Source organism: Leopardus geoffroyi, chromosome D3 (genome assembly GCF_018350155.1).
Source record: "Leopardus geoffroyi isolate Oge1 chromosome D3, O.geoffroyi_Oge1_pat1.0, whole genome shotgun sequence".
NCBI lineage: Eukaryota > Metazoa > Chordata > Mammalia > Carnivora > Felidae > Leopardus > Leopardus geoffroyi.
Window position 1 is genome coordinate 18,179,506 of NC_059339.1, and position 15,551 is coordinate 18,195,056.

The following is a 15,551-nucleotide window of genomic DNA, read 5'->3' on the forward strand; positions in this document are numbered from 1 at the left end:
CGCAGGGACGCAGTCTGTGAGATCATGACCTGAGCTGAAATCGAGAGTCAGATGCTTAACCGACTGAGCCACCCAGGGGTCCCCACATGTAGCTACTGAGCAGTTGAAATGTCATCGGTGCAACTGAGAAACTGACTTTTCCAAATTTCACGTATTTTATTTACAAATTATATTTTATGCTATATACTATACTATAGAAATGATTTTATGTACAAATTGCATAACTTAAGTTTAAATGTAAATAGCCACATATGGTTAGTGACTACCATATCGGACATTGCAGCTTTAGATTGTCACCTCCTTGATGGCAAGGACCATGTCTATCTTATTCAGTCGCAGAATCCCTTGTACCTAGGGTGGTGCCCAAATGAATGAAATGAGTGAATCAATCGATCACCCAATCAACCAATGTAGTCTGCAAAAGTTGCTTTCAAGAAATCATCCTGGAAAGGAGAGCCCCAGAAAAGTCTCGCACAAGGACACGCAGTAACGCAGACCTGGATATAAAATCTCAGCCTCCTGAATCTCCTGTACCCGGTGCTGCGCCTGAATGGACAGCAGGTGAAAAGCAGAGGTTGTTTGGAGCCTGAAATGAACCATCCTAGAGCTGTGTGAAGGAGCTTCCAACTGCAAGGCGGGACTGTTTTCTTCGGCATCCTTATCCCCTTTCCCCCTCCCCAAACCCTGTAAACTACTTAGTGGCTTATAATCTATTAACACTTGGCTTCCCATGAGACTGAGCCTGTTCCAAAGTTCACTCTTGCCAACCCTCTACAAGGCATTCTGATTTTTTCTTTAAACCATATTGCTCTCAGGAAATCTGTTGCCCGCAATCTGTGCACAATATACACAGGGTGTGGTTTAAAAAACATCTAAGTCGTGATTTGTAACCCACTCAGATTCACACGGCTGTTCCTTTTACTTCACTTCTTTTTTTATAAGTAGTGGTCAACACATTTCAGGGCTAATTTTGACTTCATTCAAATTGCAGATTACGATTTTGAAGCTTTCAGCATAGGGAGCCTCTATGTATTTTTATAAATGATTTTTTTAGATGTAATAATAATATTAGTTAGTATACGTCAAATGCTTTGTGTTTGCCAGGCATTCAGCACACGTCGTGTCACGGGATCATTACAGCAACTCTGTGAATCAAGTACTATTATGAGCCCCGTTTTATGGCTGGGGAAATTCAATCTCAGAAAGGTTAAGTCACTTGCTCGAGTCAAATAAGCAGAAAGTGGCAAAGTCAGGATCTGAACTCAAGTCTGTGTCACTCAAGAGCCAGCGATCTTGGTACACAATTTGGCCTCTCTAATGGATAATACATGTATTTAACTGTTAAAATATCAGGGAGAACAATCAAGAAACTTAACCTGCAGTTTGGGAAGAGAGAGACTTACTTTTTATTCTTGAGCTTCTTTTTGAACTTTATTTATCCTCCGTACAGATTCTATTAGTGCCTTATATTGTACATTAGTATAAAAAACTAAATTAATTTTAAATTTTAAATAAATAAAACCCTCTGATTATTTTTGCCTTTTTTTTAAATTGAAAGAATTATCACAATAGTGTCATGTCTATACCTGAGTCTCTGAGTAATCTGCAAAGTTCACATGCTCTGACATTTTTTGAAAATTTATCTCAGTAAACTGCAGATCCAATATATATTGTATTCCTATCCTAGGTACTAGACTTCATATTTCAATTTCTGAATTACTTTTTATTCTGCAATAATAGGTTGGTTTTTGGACATATTTATTTTCAACGAAAGTGGTATGTTTCCCTTAAGAGATTTACACTCAGATATGATTATTTTTACGTATTCATACATTGACCTCTGGAAATTCTAACACTGAGCATCCTTTAGCATTTGTGAAATAACCCTACGTTACATAAGATACCCTGTTTGTGGATCAATTAATAAAAACGTAAAAGAATAATTAAAATTTTTAAATGAAAATTAATTTTACACTGATTGAGAAGTAAACATTACAATACCCTTCAGGTTTCAGAGCCTCAGAGAGCTGTATCAGTCACACTAAAAGTCACTTGGGAGAATTTCTCGGTGGCTTAGAGAGGAAAAAAATTTTTAAGTCAAGAAAACACACGTATACTAACAATGATGTATCCTTTCCAACAAATCCAAACAATGTCTACTTGTATCATCCAAATAGCTGGTGCTTCTAAAAATTAAAACAGAAATCCCTGTTAATGCCCCATCTCATAGTCTTGGGATTTGCTTAACAGATCACCATCGGCTTGTAGTAGGAGAAATCTGTAAACCCCCTCTACAAGGCCCCTGTCCTTTCTGTTGCTTGGTTTTATTCCCCCAAGATTCTCAGAGCAAATTTGACATTCCTTACAAATTCCCATCCTCTAGCTTTGTATTCCTGATGTTCTTGAGGATAGCCATCGACAGTGAGTCCCACTCTAGCTGGCTGTTACAAAAACCTTTTCATTCAGAAGAAGGCAAGAGGTTTCAGCGACCGTGCACAGCCCTCTCATTCACACACTTCATAAACAACAAGACTTTGCCCAAGCCTCCCCTCTAGGAAGGTATTCCGGCTTTTTAGACACCACTTTGCAACATCGGTATCATTCCCTTCCCAAAGACCTTGCAGAAAAATTAGGGATTTCACAGCCTTGGAGAAGGGCTGTGGGAAAAACCGATGTCATTGCATATGGACTCATCAATTCAGTCCACATTTCAAAACAGCAGCTAACGCTTTCTTAAAACACAGACCTCAAAAATCCCTTTAGGATCGCGAGCAATTAAAAGGGAAAACATAACACCCCTTGTTCCCCATAAGACTCTGACGGATCTGAAAAATAGAACTGAATCAGAGATACAGAGGCTGGGCTCCTGGAGTAGGAAAATGGCTTGTCTCCTCTGGGCCTAATTCTTTCCTCTCAAACAGTTCCTTTTCAATTCAAGAAGCCATGCAGAGATGCCCCCTTGCAGGTTTTCATTTTTTAAAGGAAAGCCTGTCTGCCTCGCACTCGCCCCCATGATACTCACGGCAGCTGCCTTAGCTGGAATAAGTCCTCCTCCATGTCCGCGCTGCGCCAGGACGAGCCCTTTTCATGGCCCTTACATGGTGTTGGTGGATGGCTCGCGGTCGGGGTTTCAGCACCGGGGTGCTGGACAGCTCCCGCGCCGCTTCCTCCCTCGGCGGCAGCTGTTCGGGGGAGGGAGCCGCCGGGGACCAGCCCACGAGACAAAGCCGCCGCCGCCAGGAGAGTGGGCGGAGAGGAGGAGGCGGAGGGCAGAGCAGGCAGCGCGGGGAGAGGGGGCGGGGAGAGCCCTTCTGGTTAGAGGAATTTACAGGCTCTCCGTGGTTGGTGATGTTTTACTGGGTGCCTATAGGGCACACCAGCCTGTGAAATGGCTGTCGAGGTACCAATGAGCGCTCTTCGGCTGACACCGCCTCTCTAAATGTTTATTTGTAGGGATTCGTTTATGTTGTTTTCAGTTCGATATTCTTGAAACCCAGGCTGGTATAGCACATGAAGGGAATGAAAAATGTAAAGACAGTACGCATGAGTTAGGGTACTGTTTATTGAGCACCTACTGCATGCCAGGCATTGTAATAGGCACTGGGGCATATGCGAGACGACAAGTTAGGCATGTCACTGTCATCAGGGGGCTGCCAGGTCCAGTGAAATGAATCAAGAAAAAAAAAAAGTTAAATATGAGAAGGCCAAAGATCACACACTTCATTCATTCGGCAAGCATTATTGATTTCTATAGCCCTGACACCGGGGAATCAAAGATTAATAAAACCAAATCCCTGCCTTCAAAAATCCTCCCTCTCTGTTTCACCATTCCCCTCCTGCTAGAAGAGCTGCCCTATTTAGAACTTAAGCTCCATAAAGGTTTGCTGATGCACCCCAAGGGCCTAGAACAATAAAACTTTATTTATGGGCACTGAAATTGGAATTTAATATCCCTCACTAAACTCAACCCCAGGGTTTTACATTGTGTGCACTCAATAAATGCTCCTTAAACTGAAAACAAACTGATCTTTCATTCAGGAGAGTAGGGATTCAGTATCTATTGTAAGCCACGGAAAGCCAGGGAAATGGTTTCTATTAGAGGTGGCAAGTTGGAGGCGCCCTGGTAGGGTGTCCAACTCATCCTGGTTTACCCAGGACCCTGAGTTTTAGCACCGGAAATTCCAGGTCCTGGGAAGCCCCGAGTCCCAGACAAATCTTGACAGTTGTTTACTCCACAACTGTAAGGTAGATCCACACAGAGATGTGTCTTGAGTAGTCTGAAGGGTTAACAAGAATACTTTAAAGATAAAGATTTAAAATTATGAAACTCTTAGAAGAAAGTACAGGAGTACTTAGGACCTTGAGTTAGGCAGTGGTTTCTTAGACGCAATACCCAAAGCACAAGTGACAAAGGAAAAAATTAGATACGTCGGACTATATCAAAGTTAAAAGCTTTTATGCCACAAAGGACACAATTAAGAGAAGACAACCCACGCACGGGAGAAAATAGTTTCGAATCATATCCCTGATAAGAGACTTACTTCAAACAACATAAAGAACTCGTCCAACTCAATAATAAAAAAGACAACAACATAATTTAAAAACGGACAAATAATAACTTGAAAAAATGCTTAACATCGTTAGTCATGAGGGAAATGGAAATCAAAGTGACAAATCCCACCACGCCCACCGGAATGGCTAAAATTAAAAAGCCAGACAATAGCTAGTGTTGGTGAGCACGTGGGACTGGACATTCCCCTCATACACAGCTGCTGGGAATGTAAAATGGGGCAGCCTCAGTGGAAAACAGTTGGGCAGTTTCTCAAAAATGGAAACACTGAGTTCTCTCATGACCCCGTGATACCACTTAGAGGTATGTGCCCATAAAAAATGAAAACGCAGTGCACACAGACCTTGTGCACAAATGTTCATGGCATCATTATTTATAATACCGAAAAGTGGAAAACAACGCAAATGTTCATCAACTGGTCATCAAATCATATGCTTAAAAACAGCAAATTGTGGGGTATGTAATTGCGTTTCAATAGAGCTGTTCTTTTTTTTTTAAAAAAATAATTTTTTAATAATCATAAAATTTGGCTTCCAAGTTGTTCAACAGTTGAGAGGAGAGATTTCACGTACCAGGATCACAAGCTTCCTGGGGAGGACGGAAGTTGTGTTCCTCAACCATTGGTCTGCCTTTTTCTCTGGCCACTAGCGACTGGGGCCTCCAGGCAGCCTCCCGGGCCCTATCAAGGCTGCAGTCAGCCTATAGCAAGCTTCCCACGTTTAGATTCCCTCCCTCCTCTCTGGAGACTTTGGAGGCACGCCCCCCCCCCCCCCCCCCCCCGAGAACTGGGAGAACAGTACTTAGCACATAACAGGCATTTAAAAGATCTTACAGAATTAATGTTTTCTCTGCTTTCTTAGAAATATGGTTATAGTTTTCTAAAGCAGTGGCTTTCACCTTCGTGTGTCAGTCGGTAGCCCCCCAGAGGGCTTGTTAACATGCAGAGGGCTGTCCCCCACCCCCAGAGTTTCTCATCCAGCAGGTCTGGGGCAAGGCCTGAGAGTTTCCATTTTGAACAGGCTCCCCGGTTCAACACTGACTCTGTTGGTCTGGGGACCATACTGAGCCCCCCTGTTCTAAAGTTGTATCTGGGTTAGATCATCTGCCAAGAAAAATACGACCCATGTTTGTTCAGACCTCTGGTCTTTGAGACATCCTTGAGCAGATATGAATATTATAAAGGCAGTTACTTCCAGCTAACCACATTATCCATCTGTCTGGGAAATGGGGGCATGCCAAAAGCCAGATGGGTTTTACTTCACATCAGAGTAATGCATCACGATCTCTCACCTCAGATTCTTAAAACAAATCAACAGGGGCTGGAATAAAGACTGACAAGCTGCCCCTTAGCCTGAGATACTGACTATACAATTGTGTGTCGTGTACAAGTGGTTCTCCTGTCAACTGTGTTCTAAATCCTCTTATTATTATTAAGGTAATATTCCACTAGTTATAAAAATGGCATTTAATTTTTAAAAAGGAACTTGTGGATTTAAATTCATAAATAGATTTGTATTTTTTTTTTCTTTCTCTGAAACTGGATAAAAAACCGAAAGGGGACAATAGACCTTTGGTGGTCGATCCCTGGTCTGCTAGTCAGGCTGGTAGGGTGGCCGTTCCACCTGGAGTCATTCCCAGGTCCCTGGCATTGTGCGGGGAGCTGTTAATTACCTACTGACTTTACCCTAGGAGCCAGTAGAAAGGGAAGGCTTGGCTAGGAGGTTAAGCCCTGTTAAAAAATGTAAAGGCTTACAACTTCAAAGAGTCCCTTGGTCATCCGTCTCATTCTCCTATGAAGTACAAGATGGCTAATCTACAAGGAGAGAGGCCTGAAGAGGGCAGAGAGAACTTGTTTTTTCCTTCAATCCTGTCCTCTTTTTCTTCCTGCATTTTGGTAGGCTGGCTCAAAAGACCAACTCTAAAGCTCTCCTAATAAAACCATGATCCCTCAGACATTGCGTTGCCAGAGGGACATAAAATAAGCAAGAGGTAAATGTGAATCAGCAGGCAGGACGCCTATCGAGACCTGAGGACGAGATTATCAAGCAGAAGGAGTTCAAGGTCTGAGTCAACATGGAAGAAGTGATAGTCTTTTCTCTGCAGTATTGTGACTTGTATTTTCAATCTCTTTCATTCAAAGTGGTTCCTAATTTCCCTTGTTAATTCTTCTTTTACCTATTTATTATTTAGAAACATGTTATCTCATTTCTGTCGGTTTAGTGATTTCCCAAATTTCCTTCTGTTACTGATTTCTAATTTCATTGCATTGTGGTTGGAGAGCATACTTTGCATGGTTGCAATCTTTTTTAAGTTCACTGAGACTTACTTTATGGTCTACCATATGGTCTATCTTGGAGAATGCTCCATGTGCACTTGAGAAGCAAGTGTATTCTGCTGTTGTTGTGGGGAGTGTTCTATAGATGTCTGCTAGATATGGTTGCTCTACAGTGTTGCTCAAACTTCTCTTTCTTGGATGATTTTCTGTCTGGTTGTTCTACCCATTATTGAAAGTGGGGTATTGGAATCTCCAACTCTCCTCCTCCTCCTCTTCCTCTTCTCCTCCTTCTTCCTCTCCTCCTCTTCCTTCTTCTCCTTTTCCTTCTTTTCCTTCTTCTCCTTCTTTTTTTAAGTAGGCTTCACACCCAGCAGAACCCAACACAGGGCTTGAACTCACCACCCGGAGATCAAGACCTAAGCTGAGATCAAGAGTCGGATGCTCAACTGACTGAGCCATCCGGGTGCCCTTCCAACTATTATTCTTGAGTTGTCCATTTTCCCCTTCAATTCTGTCCTCTTTTTCTTCATGTATTTTGGGGCTGTGTTGTTAAGTGTGTGTATGCTTTACAATTGTTATATCTTCTTGGTGGACTGACCCTTTTCTCATCATAAAATGTCTTTCTTTGTCTCTAGTAACAATTTTTTTTTTGTCTTAAAGTCTATTTTGTCTCAAATTTGCATAGTCACCTCGGCTGTCTTTTGGTTACTCTTTGCATGGCGAGACCTTTTCCATTCTTCTACTTTCAACCTATTTGTGTCTTTGAATCTAAAATGAAACTCTTGTAGGGGTGCCTGGGTGGCTCAGTCAGTTAAGCGTCTGACTTTGGCTCAGGTCATGATCTCACACTTCATGAGTTCGAGCCCCACATTGGGTTCTGTGCTGACAGCTCAGAGCCTGGAACCTGCCTTGGATTCTGTGTCTCCCTCTCTTTCTGCCCCTCCCCTACTCACACTTCGTCTCTGTCTCCTCTCCCAAAAATAAATAAGCATTAAAAAATAAATAAAATGAAATGAAACTCTTGTAGACAGCATACAGTTGGATCATATTGTTTTATCCATTCTGTCAATCTCTGGATTTTAGAGAGTTTAGTCCATTTACATTTAATGTGATCACTGATCATGTAGAAAACAAATTATGTTTTATGTCTATTTAGTTCCTCAATTCCCCCCATCATTGCCTTGTTTTGTGTTAATATATGTTTTCTAGTGTGCCGTTTTAATTCCTTTGTCATTTCCTTCACTGTATATATATTTTAGTCATTTTCTTAGTGGTTTCCTGAAGATTACCATTAACATCTCAATATATAACAATCTAGTTTGGATTAATACCAACTTAATTTCATTATTCTACAAAAACTTTGCCCTTGTGTATCTTCATTTCTCCCACCTTTTAAGTTGTTATGATACATATTACATCTTTTTTTTTTAAAGTAGGCTCCATGCCCAGCACAGAGCCCAACATGGGGCTTGAACTCATGACCCTGAGCTCAAGACCTGAGCTGAGATCAAGAGTTGGACACTTAACTGACTGAGTCACTGAGGCACCCCACAAATTACATCTTTATGCATTGTGTGGGCACACAATGTTCAACATAGGTTTATAATTATTGCTTTATGTAGTTGCCTTTTAAGTCAGAAGACAAAAATGAGTTACAAAAAACACATTTTTCCATTTTTCATATTTACCTTTGAGTACCAAAGTTACCTTTGAAAGTATCTTTACAGATGCTCTTTATTTCTTTAGGTGGATTTGAATTACTAACTAGTGTCCTTTCATTTTATTTTTATTTAAAATTTTTTAACGTTTATTTATTTTTGAGAGAGACAGAGACAGAATGCGAGTGGGTTGGGGCAGAGAGAGAGGGAGACACAGGATCCGAAGCAGGCTCCAGGCTCTGAGCTGTCAGCACAGAGCCCGACGCCAGGCTCGAACTCACGAGCTGTGAGATCATGACCTGAGCCGAAGTCGGACGCTCAACCTACTGAGCCACCCAGGTACCCCAGTGTCCTTTCATTTTAATCTGAAAGATTCCCTTTAGTATTTGTTGCAGGGCAAGACTGCTAGAAACAAATCTCAGTTTTTGCTTATCTGGTAATATCTTAATTTCTCCTTCATTTTTGAAGAGTAGTTTCGCCAGATGCAGAATTCTTGATCGACAGTTCTTTTTTTTTTTTTTTTAATTTTTTTTTAATGTTTATTTATTTTTCAACGTTTATTTATTTTTGGGACAGAGAGAGACAGAGCATGAACGGGGGAAGGGCAGAGAGAGAGGGAGACACAGAATCGGAAACAGGCTCCAGGCTCTGAGCCATCAGCCCAGAGCCCGACGCGGGGCTCGAACTCACGGACCGCGAGATCGTGACCTGGCTGAAGTCGGACGCTTAACCGACTGCGCCACCCAGGCGCCCCGACAGTTCTTTTTTCTTTTAGGACATTGAACATATCATCCAACTGCCTTCTGTTCCCTATGGTTTCTGATGAGAAATCAGTCGTTAATCTTTTGAGATTCCTTTTGTTTGAGAGTCACCTCTCTTTCTGCTTCCAAAATTATCTTTGTCTTTTGACAGCTTAATTATGTGTCTAGGTGTGAATCTCTTTGAATTTATCCTCCTTGGAGTTCCCTGAACTTCTTGGATGTGTAGAATTTATCCTCCTTGGAGTTCCCTGAACTTCTTGGATGTGTTTCCCATCAAATTTTAGCCATCATTTTTTCAAATATTCTTTATGCCCCTTTCTTTTTCCTCTTTTCTGGGATTCCTATTGTGCATGTGTTACATGCTTGATGGTGTTCTATAGATCTCTAAGCCTCTGATCATTGTTCTTTCATTATTTTTCTTTCTGTTCCTATAATGGATAATCTTGATTGATCTATTTTTGTGTTCACGAATTCTTTCTTCTGCCTGCTCAAATCTGTTGTGGAGTCCCTCTAGTGAATTTTCCATTTCAGTTATTCTTTCAAGTTCATAATTTCTATTTGATTTCCTTTTATAATTTCTATCTCTTTATTAGCGTCCTCTGTTTGGTGAGACTTTGGTCTCATTCGTTCCTTTAGCTCTTTGAACCCGTGTGTAGGGAAAACCTGCACAGTTTTCCTGAATTGGGAAAAATCCAGCTCTCCTTCCAGGATTGCTCTTGTACTTTTCACACCACTACCAAACTCACCACACCTCTGTCACCAGATTTCTAATACCATGATTTCCCACACCCACCGATTCTCTGCAACACCAGCTGCATGCCTTACGATGGAACTCAATCCTGACACTGTCTACCTGGAGAGAATGTCAGATCCCACGGATGAAGGGCTCAGTCCCACAAAACTGCTTGCACCCCACTACAGATACCATCTGCAATTAGTAGGTCTCCAGGTTACCCACAGCTTCTGTTCAATTTGGCTAAGAATTGGAGGTTCCCATTACCCCCTCCTCTGGTTCACTGAATTTGCTAGAGTGGGTCACAGAACTCAGGGAAATAGTTCCTTACATTCATCGGTTTATTAAAGGATATGGATGAACAGCCAGATGAATAAATACATAGGGTGAAATACACAGGGTGAGGACTGTGAGGGTCCCATGTGTGCAGGAACTTCTGTTCCCACGGAGCTGGGATGGCTTTGCCAACCTGGAAGCTCTCCAAACCCCTACTTTTGGGATTTTATGGAGGCTTCTTCATATAAGCATGATCAATTATTAAGTCCTCCAGTCCCTCCTCTGGAGGATGAGGGGTAGAGCTGAAAGTTCCAAGCTTCTAATCATCCAGGAGCCATCCAGAGCCCATTCAGAATCACCTCTGTAGAACCAAAGATGCTCCTGGTGCTCGTACCACTTAGGAAACTACAAAGGTTCCGGGAGCCCTGTGCCAGAAACTGGGGGCAGATACAAACACTTTGGGAAACTATCTGGCAGTTTCTTGAGGCAATGTGCTAAGGTCTTACAGGACTGTTGTTTGAACAGGAGTGGGTGACTTTGAATGCCATTCTTACCAGGGAAAAACAAAGAGAGGAATACAGTTACTGTTTGACAAGACATAAATTAACATCAAATAGGAGGAAACATACACGATTGACCATATCCGAGTTCTAAAAGGCCTATAGAGGCTTGCTAGTTTAAGAGGGTGAATATACACAATGTACGAATTGATCAGCCATATAAATTAGATAATGATGACTGCATCTGCTAATTGCACATTATTTTTGTAAAGGACTACCTAGGAAAGGTTAAATGTGGTCTTATTATTATTATTATCAAGATCTGAGGTAAGATGAGCCTAAAAGCTGAGTTTTAGGATCCCCCGGAGACTGGAGATCAACCAAGATATGAGTTACAAACATTGCAACAATTCAGAACTATTGCATAAAGAAAGGCAAAATTTTACATATAGTCTTCTCTTAAAAATTTTTTGTCTAACTAGAAGAAATAAATGATCAGTATAGAAATTCAGATAACATGCAAAAGCGTTCAGAAGAAAATAAAAAATATATATTACTATATACCACAAAGAGATTACCAGAATTACTACTTTGGGAGTATACCTTCCAATCATTTTGTGATGCAGGGACACCCATACACAAATATCTTTTTACAAATTTGAGATCAAACTGATCCTATGATAGTTTGCTTTTTCACTTTTTTTTTTTTTTTACAAGTTTCTAATGAACATTTTTTACCAGAAGGGATGTCAGTTTTGATACTGTTTCCCCTATGTTTTTCAGGTTTTAAATTTTTAATTATTTTTTAAATAAATAATGCATGCCCATGGTACAAAAGGACGAAAGGATGTCTTTCCCTGTCCTCAGTAACATATTTTCCTTACAAGAGGCAGGCTGTGTTCCCAGTTTCTTTATTAGCCCTATATTTATAATCACTTAATTTTTATTCTCTCTTGCAAATAACAGCATTCCATTTCATTGTCCTGCACCTCACTGTTCTCTCTCAACGTCTTGGAATCTTAGAACCTTCCTTGTCAACCCACAAAGAGCTGGCTCATTATTTTCATAGTACACAGTACTAAGCTGCGTGGGGTTCCCATAATTTTGCTGAATATTTAGATTGCTTCCAATCTTTGAGTATTAGCAATAAGGCTGCAATAAATATCCTTATTCTTGTGTGTGTACGGTACCTACTTAGGTGACAGAATATGCAGATTTTTAATTTTTCTAAGTAGTTCAAACTGTCTAGGATGGAGATAGTCATTTACTCTCCCACAGGGATGCCCAAGAGTGCCTATTTCCTCATGTAGTCGACCTCACTGTGTGTTATATTTTTCATGTTTCCAATCTGATATACATTCTATCAGAGAAAGGGAGAGACAGAGACAGAGAGATCAATTTTAAGGTATTGGCTCACCTGATTGTGGAAATTAGCAAGCCCCAAATATTTTGGGTGGGCCAGCAAGGTAGAGACCCAGAGAAGAGCCAGTATTGTAGTTCAAGTCTGAAGGCCATCTGCTAGCAGAATTTCCTCCTGCTTGGGGGCCATCAGTCTCTTTGTTCTCTTCAGATCTTCCACTGATTGGATGCAACCCACTTATGTTAGGAAGGGCAATCGATTTTACTCAGTCTATAGATTTAAATATTAATCTCACCCAAAAAGACTCTCACAGAAATATCCGGAATAACCAAATATCTGGGCACCAGGACCCAGCCAAGTTAACACATAAAATTAACCATCACACCCAGGGAAAAAGATGAGTTGCCTAAGTTCACGCAGCCAGCCAGATGGAAGTTTCAGTCTAGACCTAGAACCAAGGATCTCTTTATTTAAGCCCAGTTCACACCTGTAGTCTTAATATTATTAACACTACATTTGACTCCCCAAAGGGTCCAGTTGAGCAAAGAAACCCTTTTCACCTCTACTTAACATTTAGAAATCTGAGATGATGCTTATCAACTTCACCCCATCCCCTTCTGGCCCTGGGGTCAACCCATAACTCATCTGGGGAGTTGGCTGATATGAGGGCCAACTGTGTGGTCAGAGGACTTCTGGGAAAAATGACAACAACAGGAGAGGAGGGCAGGAGAGTGCTGGAGTGCTGTTTGAGGGAGAATTTACCCATTTTTGAGTCATTTTTTGTTACTGTTAGGTTTTTTGTTCGGGTTTTTTTTTGGGAGGGGGGCGTAGTCTTATGAAGCAACCACAGCTTGTATCCTTCTGTTTTTATTTTCTCTGCCTGGAAATGAAAAGCAGGTGTTTCACACTTGTGAAAGGATTGTCTTGGTTTTCCAGAACAGGCATGTAGACCCAAAGCCAAGGAGAAAAGACATCAAATGCTACATAATCTACCTTGAGAGAGTTGCCAACCAAACCCAGCCATTTGTGCCAGTCCTGCCCTCAGGGTTTATTAAGAGGTGTTGGGTCAGTGTGGCTTTTGAGGAGAGGGGCACCAAGGTCTCTACTAATGAGAGTACTCCAAGGAAAAGTCTGTGTCAAACCCTGTATCAAGTTGTAAAGGCTGGAACGGAATTCAATACCTTTTTAAAATCAATCAATCAATCAATCAGTCAATCAGTCAATCAATTAATTAATTTAGAGAGCAGGGGAAGGGCAGAGACAGAGGGAGAGCCCCAACACGGGGCTCAATTTCACAAACTGGAAATCATGACCTGAACCGAAATCAAGAGTTAGATGCTCCACTGACTGAGCCACCCAGGTGCCCCTCAATGCTCTTTTTCATAGTCTACCTATGTGGTAGGAAAATACAGCACAATGATAACTTTTTAAAAAATATTAAAAAGGCTCTCGTTTGGATTCCAGATCTTTCTTGTGGCTTTGTGTGACAACGCGATCACAATTTCTGAAGTCTGTCTTCTGAGACACAGGGGAGGTAGGAGAGAAAGTGGGAAAGGTATTCAGAGCTAGACTCCTCTCTCTCCGGGTCACTCTCTCCTCCGGAGTCTGGGAGAAGACTTTTGAATCACCTTTGAGTTTTAAATAAGAAAATAAACAGGACAGTGATTTAAATATTGAAATGAGATGGCAGTGGCTACAATGTTATTTAGGGACCTACTCCTTGGTGTCAAAGGAGCAAGACTGACTGTAACAGGTGGGGGCAGTTGGGAAAACACCGCTTGGGGGTTTTATCCCGTGGAGGTTAGGATCTCAAATAAGCCATTTACCTGCAAAACAATCCCAGCAGCTGAAAGATGCCTAAGGCTCTGACAGATGACCCTGTGATCTCCCAGGATGCTGCAAATCCTTGATCTGCCTGATGGACGTGAGAGCGGGCACTGCCTGGTTTCTTGGAGCAGTGTTATCAACATAAATTAGTAATTTGTCTTTATTTTTAAGAACTTCTATTAGTCAATGACAACCGCACCCATGCTGGTCAGATGAGCAGCAGGGGTCAGGCTGCAGGCATTGTTAACTTCATGGAATGAGGAGTACAGATCTTCCTTGACCTGTGATGCAGTTATGTTGCCCTAAACCCATCATAGGTGGAAAATATCCGAAGTCAAAAATGCATGTAATGCACCGACCCTACTGAACATCACAGCTTAGCCTAGCCTACCTTAAATGGACTCAGAACACTTACGTGAGCCTACAGTTGGGCAAAATCATTTGGGAGTCTTGGATTTTAAAACTTTTCTCACTCTTGGTCAGTGGTTGCTAGGGCTGAAGGTGGGCCGAAGACTGGACTACAAAGGGACAGGAGGTAATTTTGTGTGTGTGTGTGGGGGGGGAGGTTGTGGGAAGGTTCTATATCATGGTATCGATTGTGGTAGTGGTTACGTGATTATGCATTTGCCAAAATTCACGAAACCAAATATAGTTGAGTCTTACTGTATACATTATACTTAATTTAAAAGGAACCCGACTATTTCTCAATTTTAATTTGTAATGGCATAAGTATAGTTAGATATAACCCACATGAACAAAAGCTCTCAATTTTTTTTTCAAGCTCAAATAATTTTTAAGTATACCAAGGGGTCCTGAGACCAAAAACTTTGAGAACCACTGAGCTAAAGCATTGATTTCTGTACTAAAGCAGGCTCCATCACTTGCTCTGGAGTTGGAGAAAGTGATTAAAAGGGAGGGCACACATTCTCTCTGGCTCTAATGCTGAAAAGCTGTGTTGTCCAATGTGGTAGCCACTGGCCACGAGCAGCTATGGAGCGCATGAAAAAGGAGCTGGTTCAAATTAAGATGTACTTAGACAAAAAAAAAAAAAAAAAAAAAAAAAAAAAGAATGTAAATGATCTCATTAATAAGGCTTACAAAGAAATGACAATATCTTGGACATATCGGGTCAAGTAAAAGCTATTGCTAAAATTAATTTCAGGGGCGGGCGGGGAAAAAAAGAAAAATAAAATTAATTGGATTTTTTTTTTAACTTTCATGTGGCTATTAGATCATTTAAAATGTGACCTTGGTTATATTTCAACCGTACAGCGCTATTCTGGGGACACAGACTTCCCTGCCAATCTCCTTTTCCTCCATTTACAAGCTACTTGTAAGCATCGTGGGTCTCCTGGGATGTGAAGTGCGGGTCATGATACGGGTGCTGTGAAGGCTGAAAGTAATGCATGTGACGTACTCAGCAATGCACACAAGTACACCTTATGTTTGGTGGCTGTTATCAAAGGCCTAGGTTTCTCCATTGATGCCGTCAGAGACGGACCACATGCTCACTAAGGCCCTTCCCCTGCAACCTATGTCCACTCTGACGACAATAATAACTATTGGTGGCCGAGGCCTGATCCCCGCTTTC

General features: G+C 41.4%; 1 protein-coding gene across 1 annotated transcript in view; it reads right to left on the reverse strand.

Annotated features, from left to right (window-relative positions):
- LOC123587446 (SV2 related protein) overlaps nucleotides 1-3,345 on the reverse strand; it is a 78,954-nt gene extending 75,609 nt beyond the window's left edge. Inside the window, exon 1 of the mRNA XM_045457209.1 lies at nucleotides 3,023-3,345. Coding sequence (XP_045313165.1) covers nucleotides 3,023-3,057 — 35 coding nt within the window. The 5' untranslated portion in view covers nucleotides 3,058-3,345. The remainder of the gene's footprint in view (nucleotides 1-3,022) is intronic.
- Nucleotides 3,346-15,551: the final 12,206 nt, after the last annotated feature.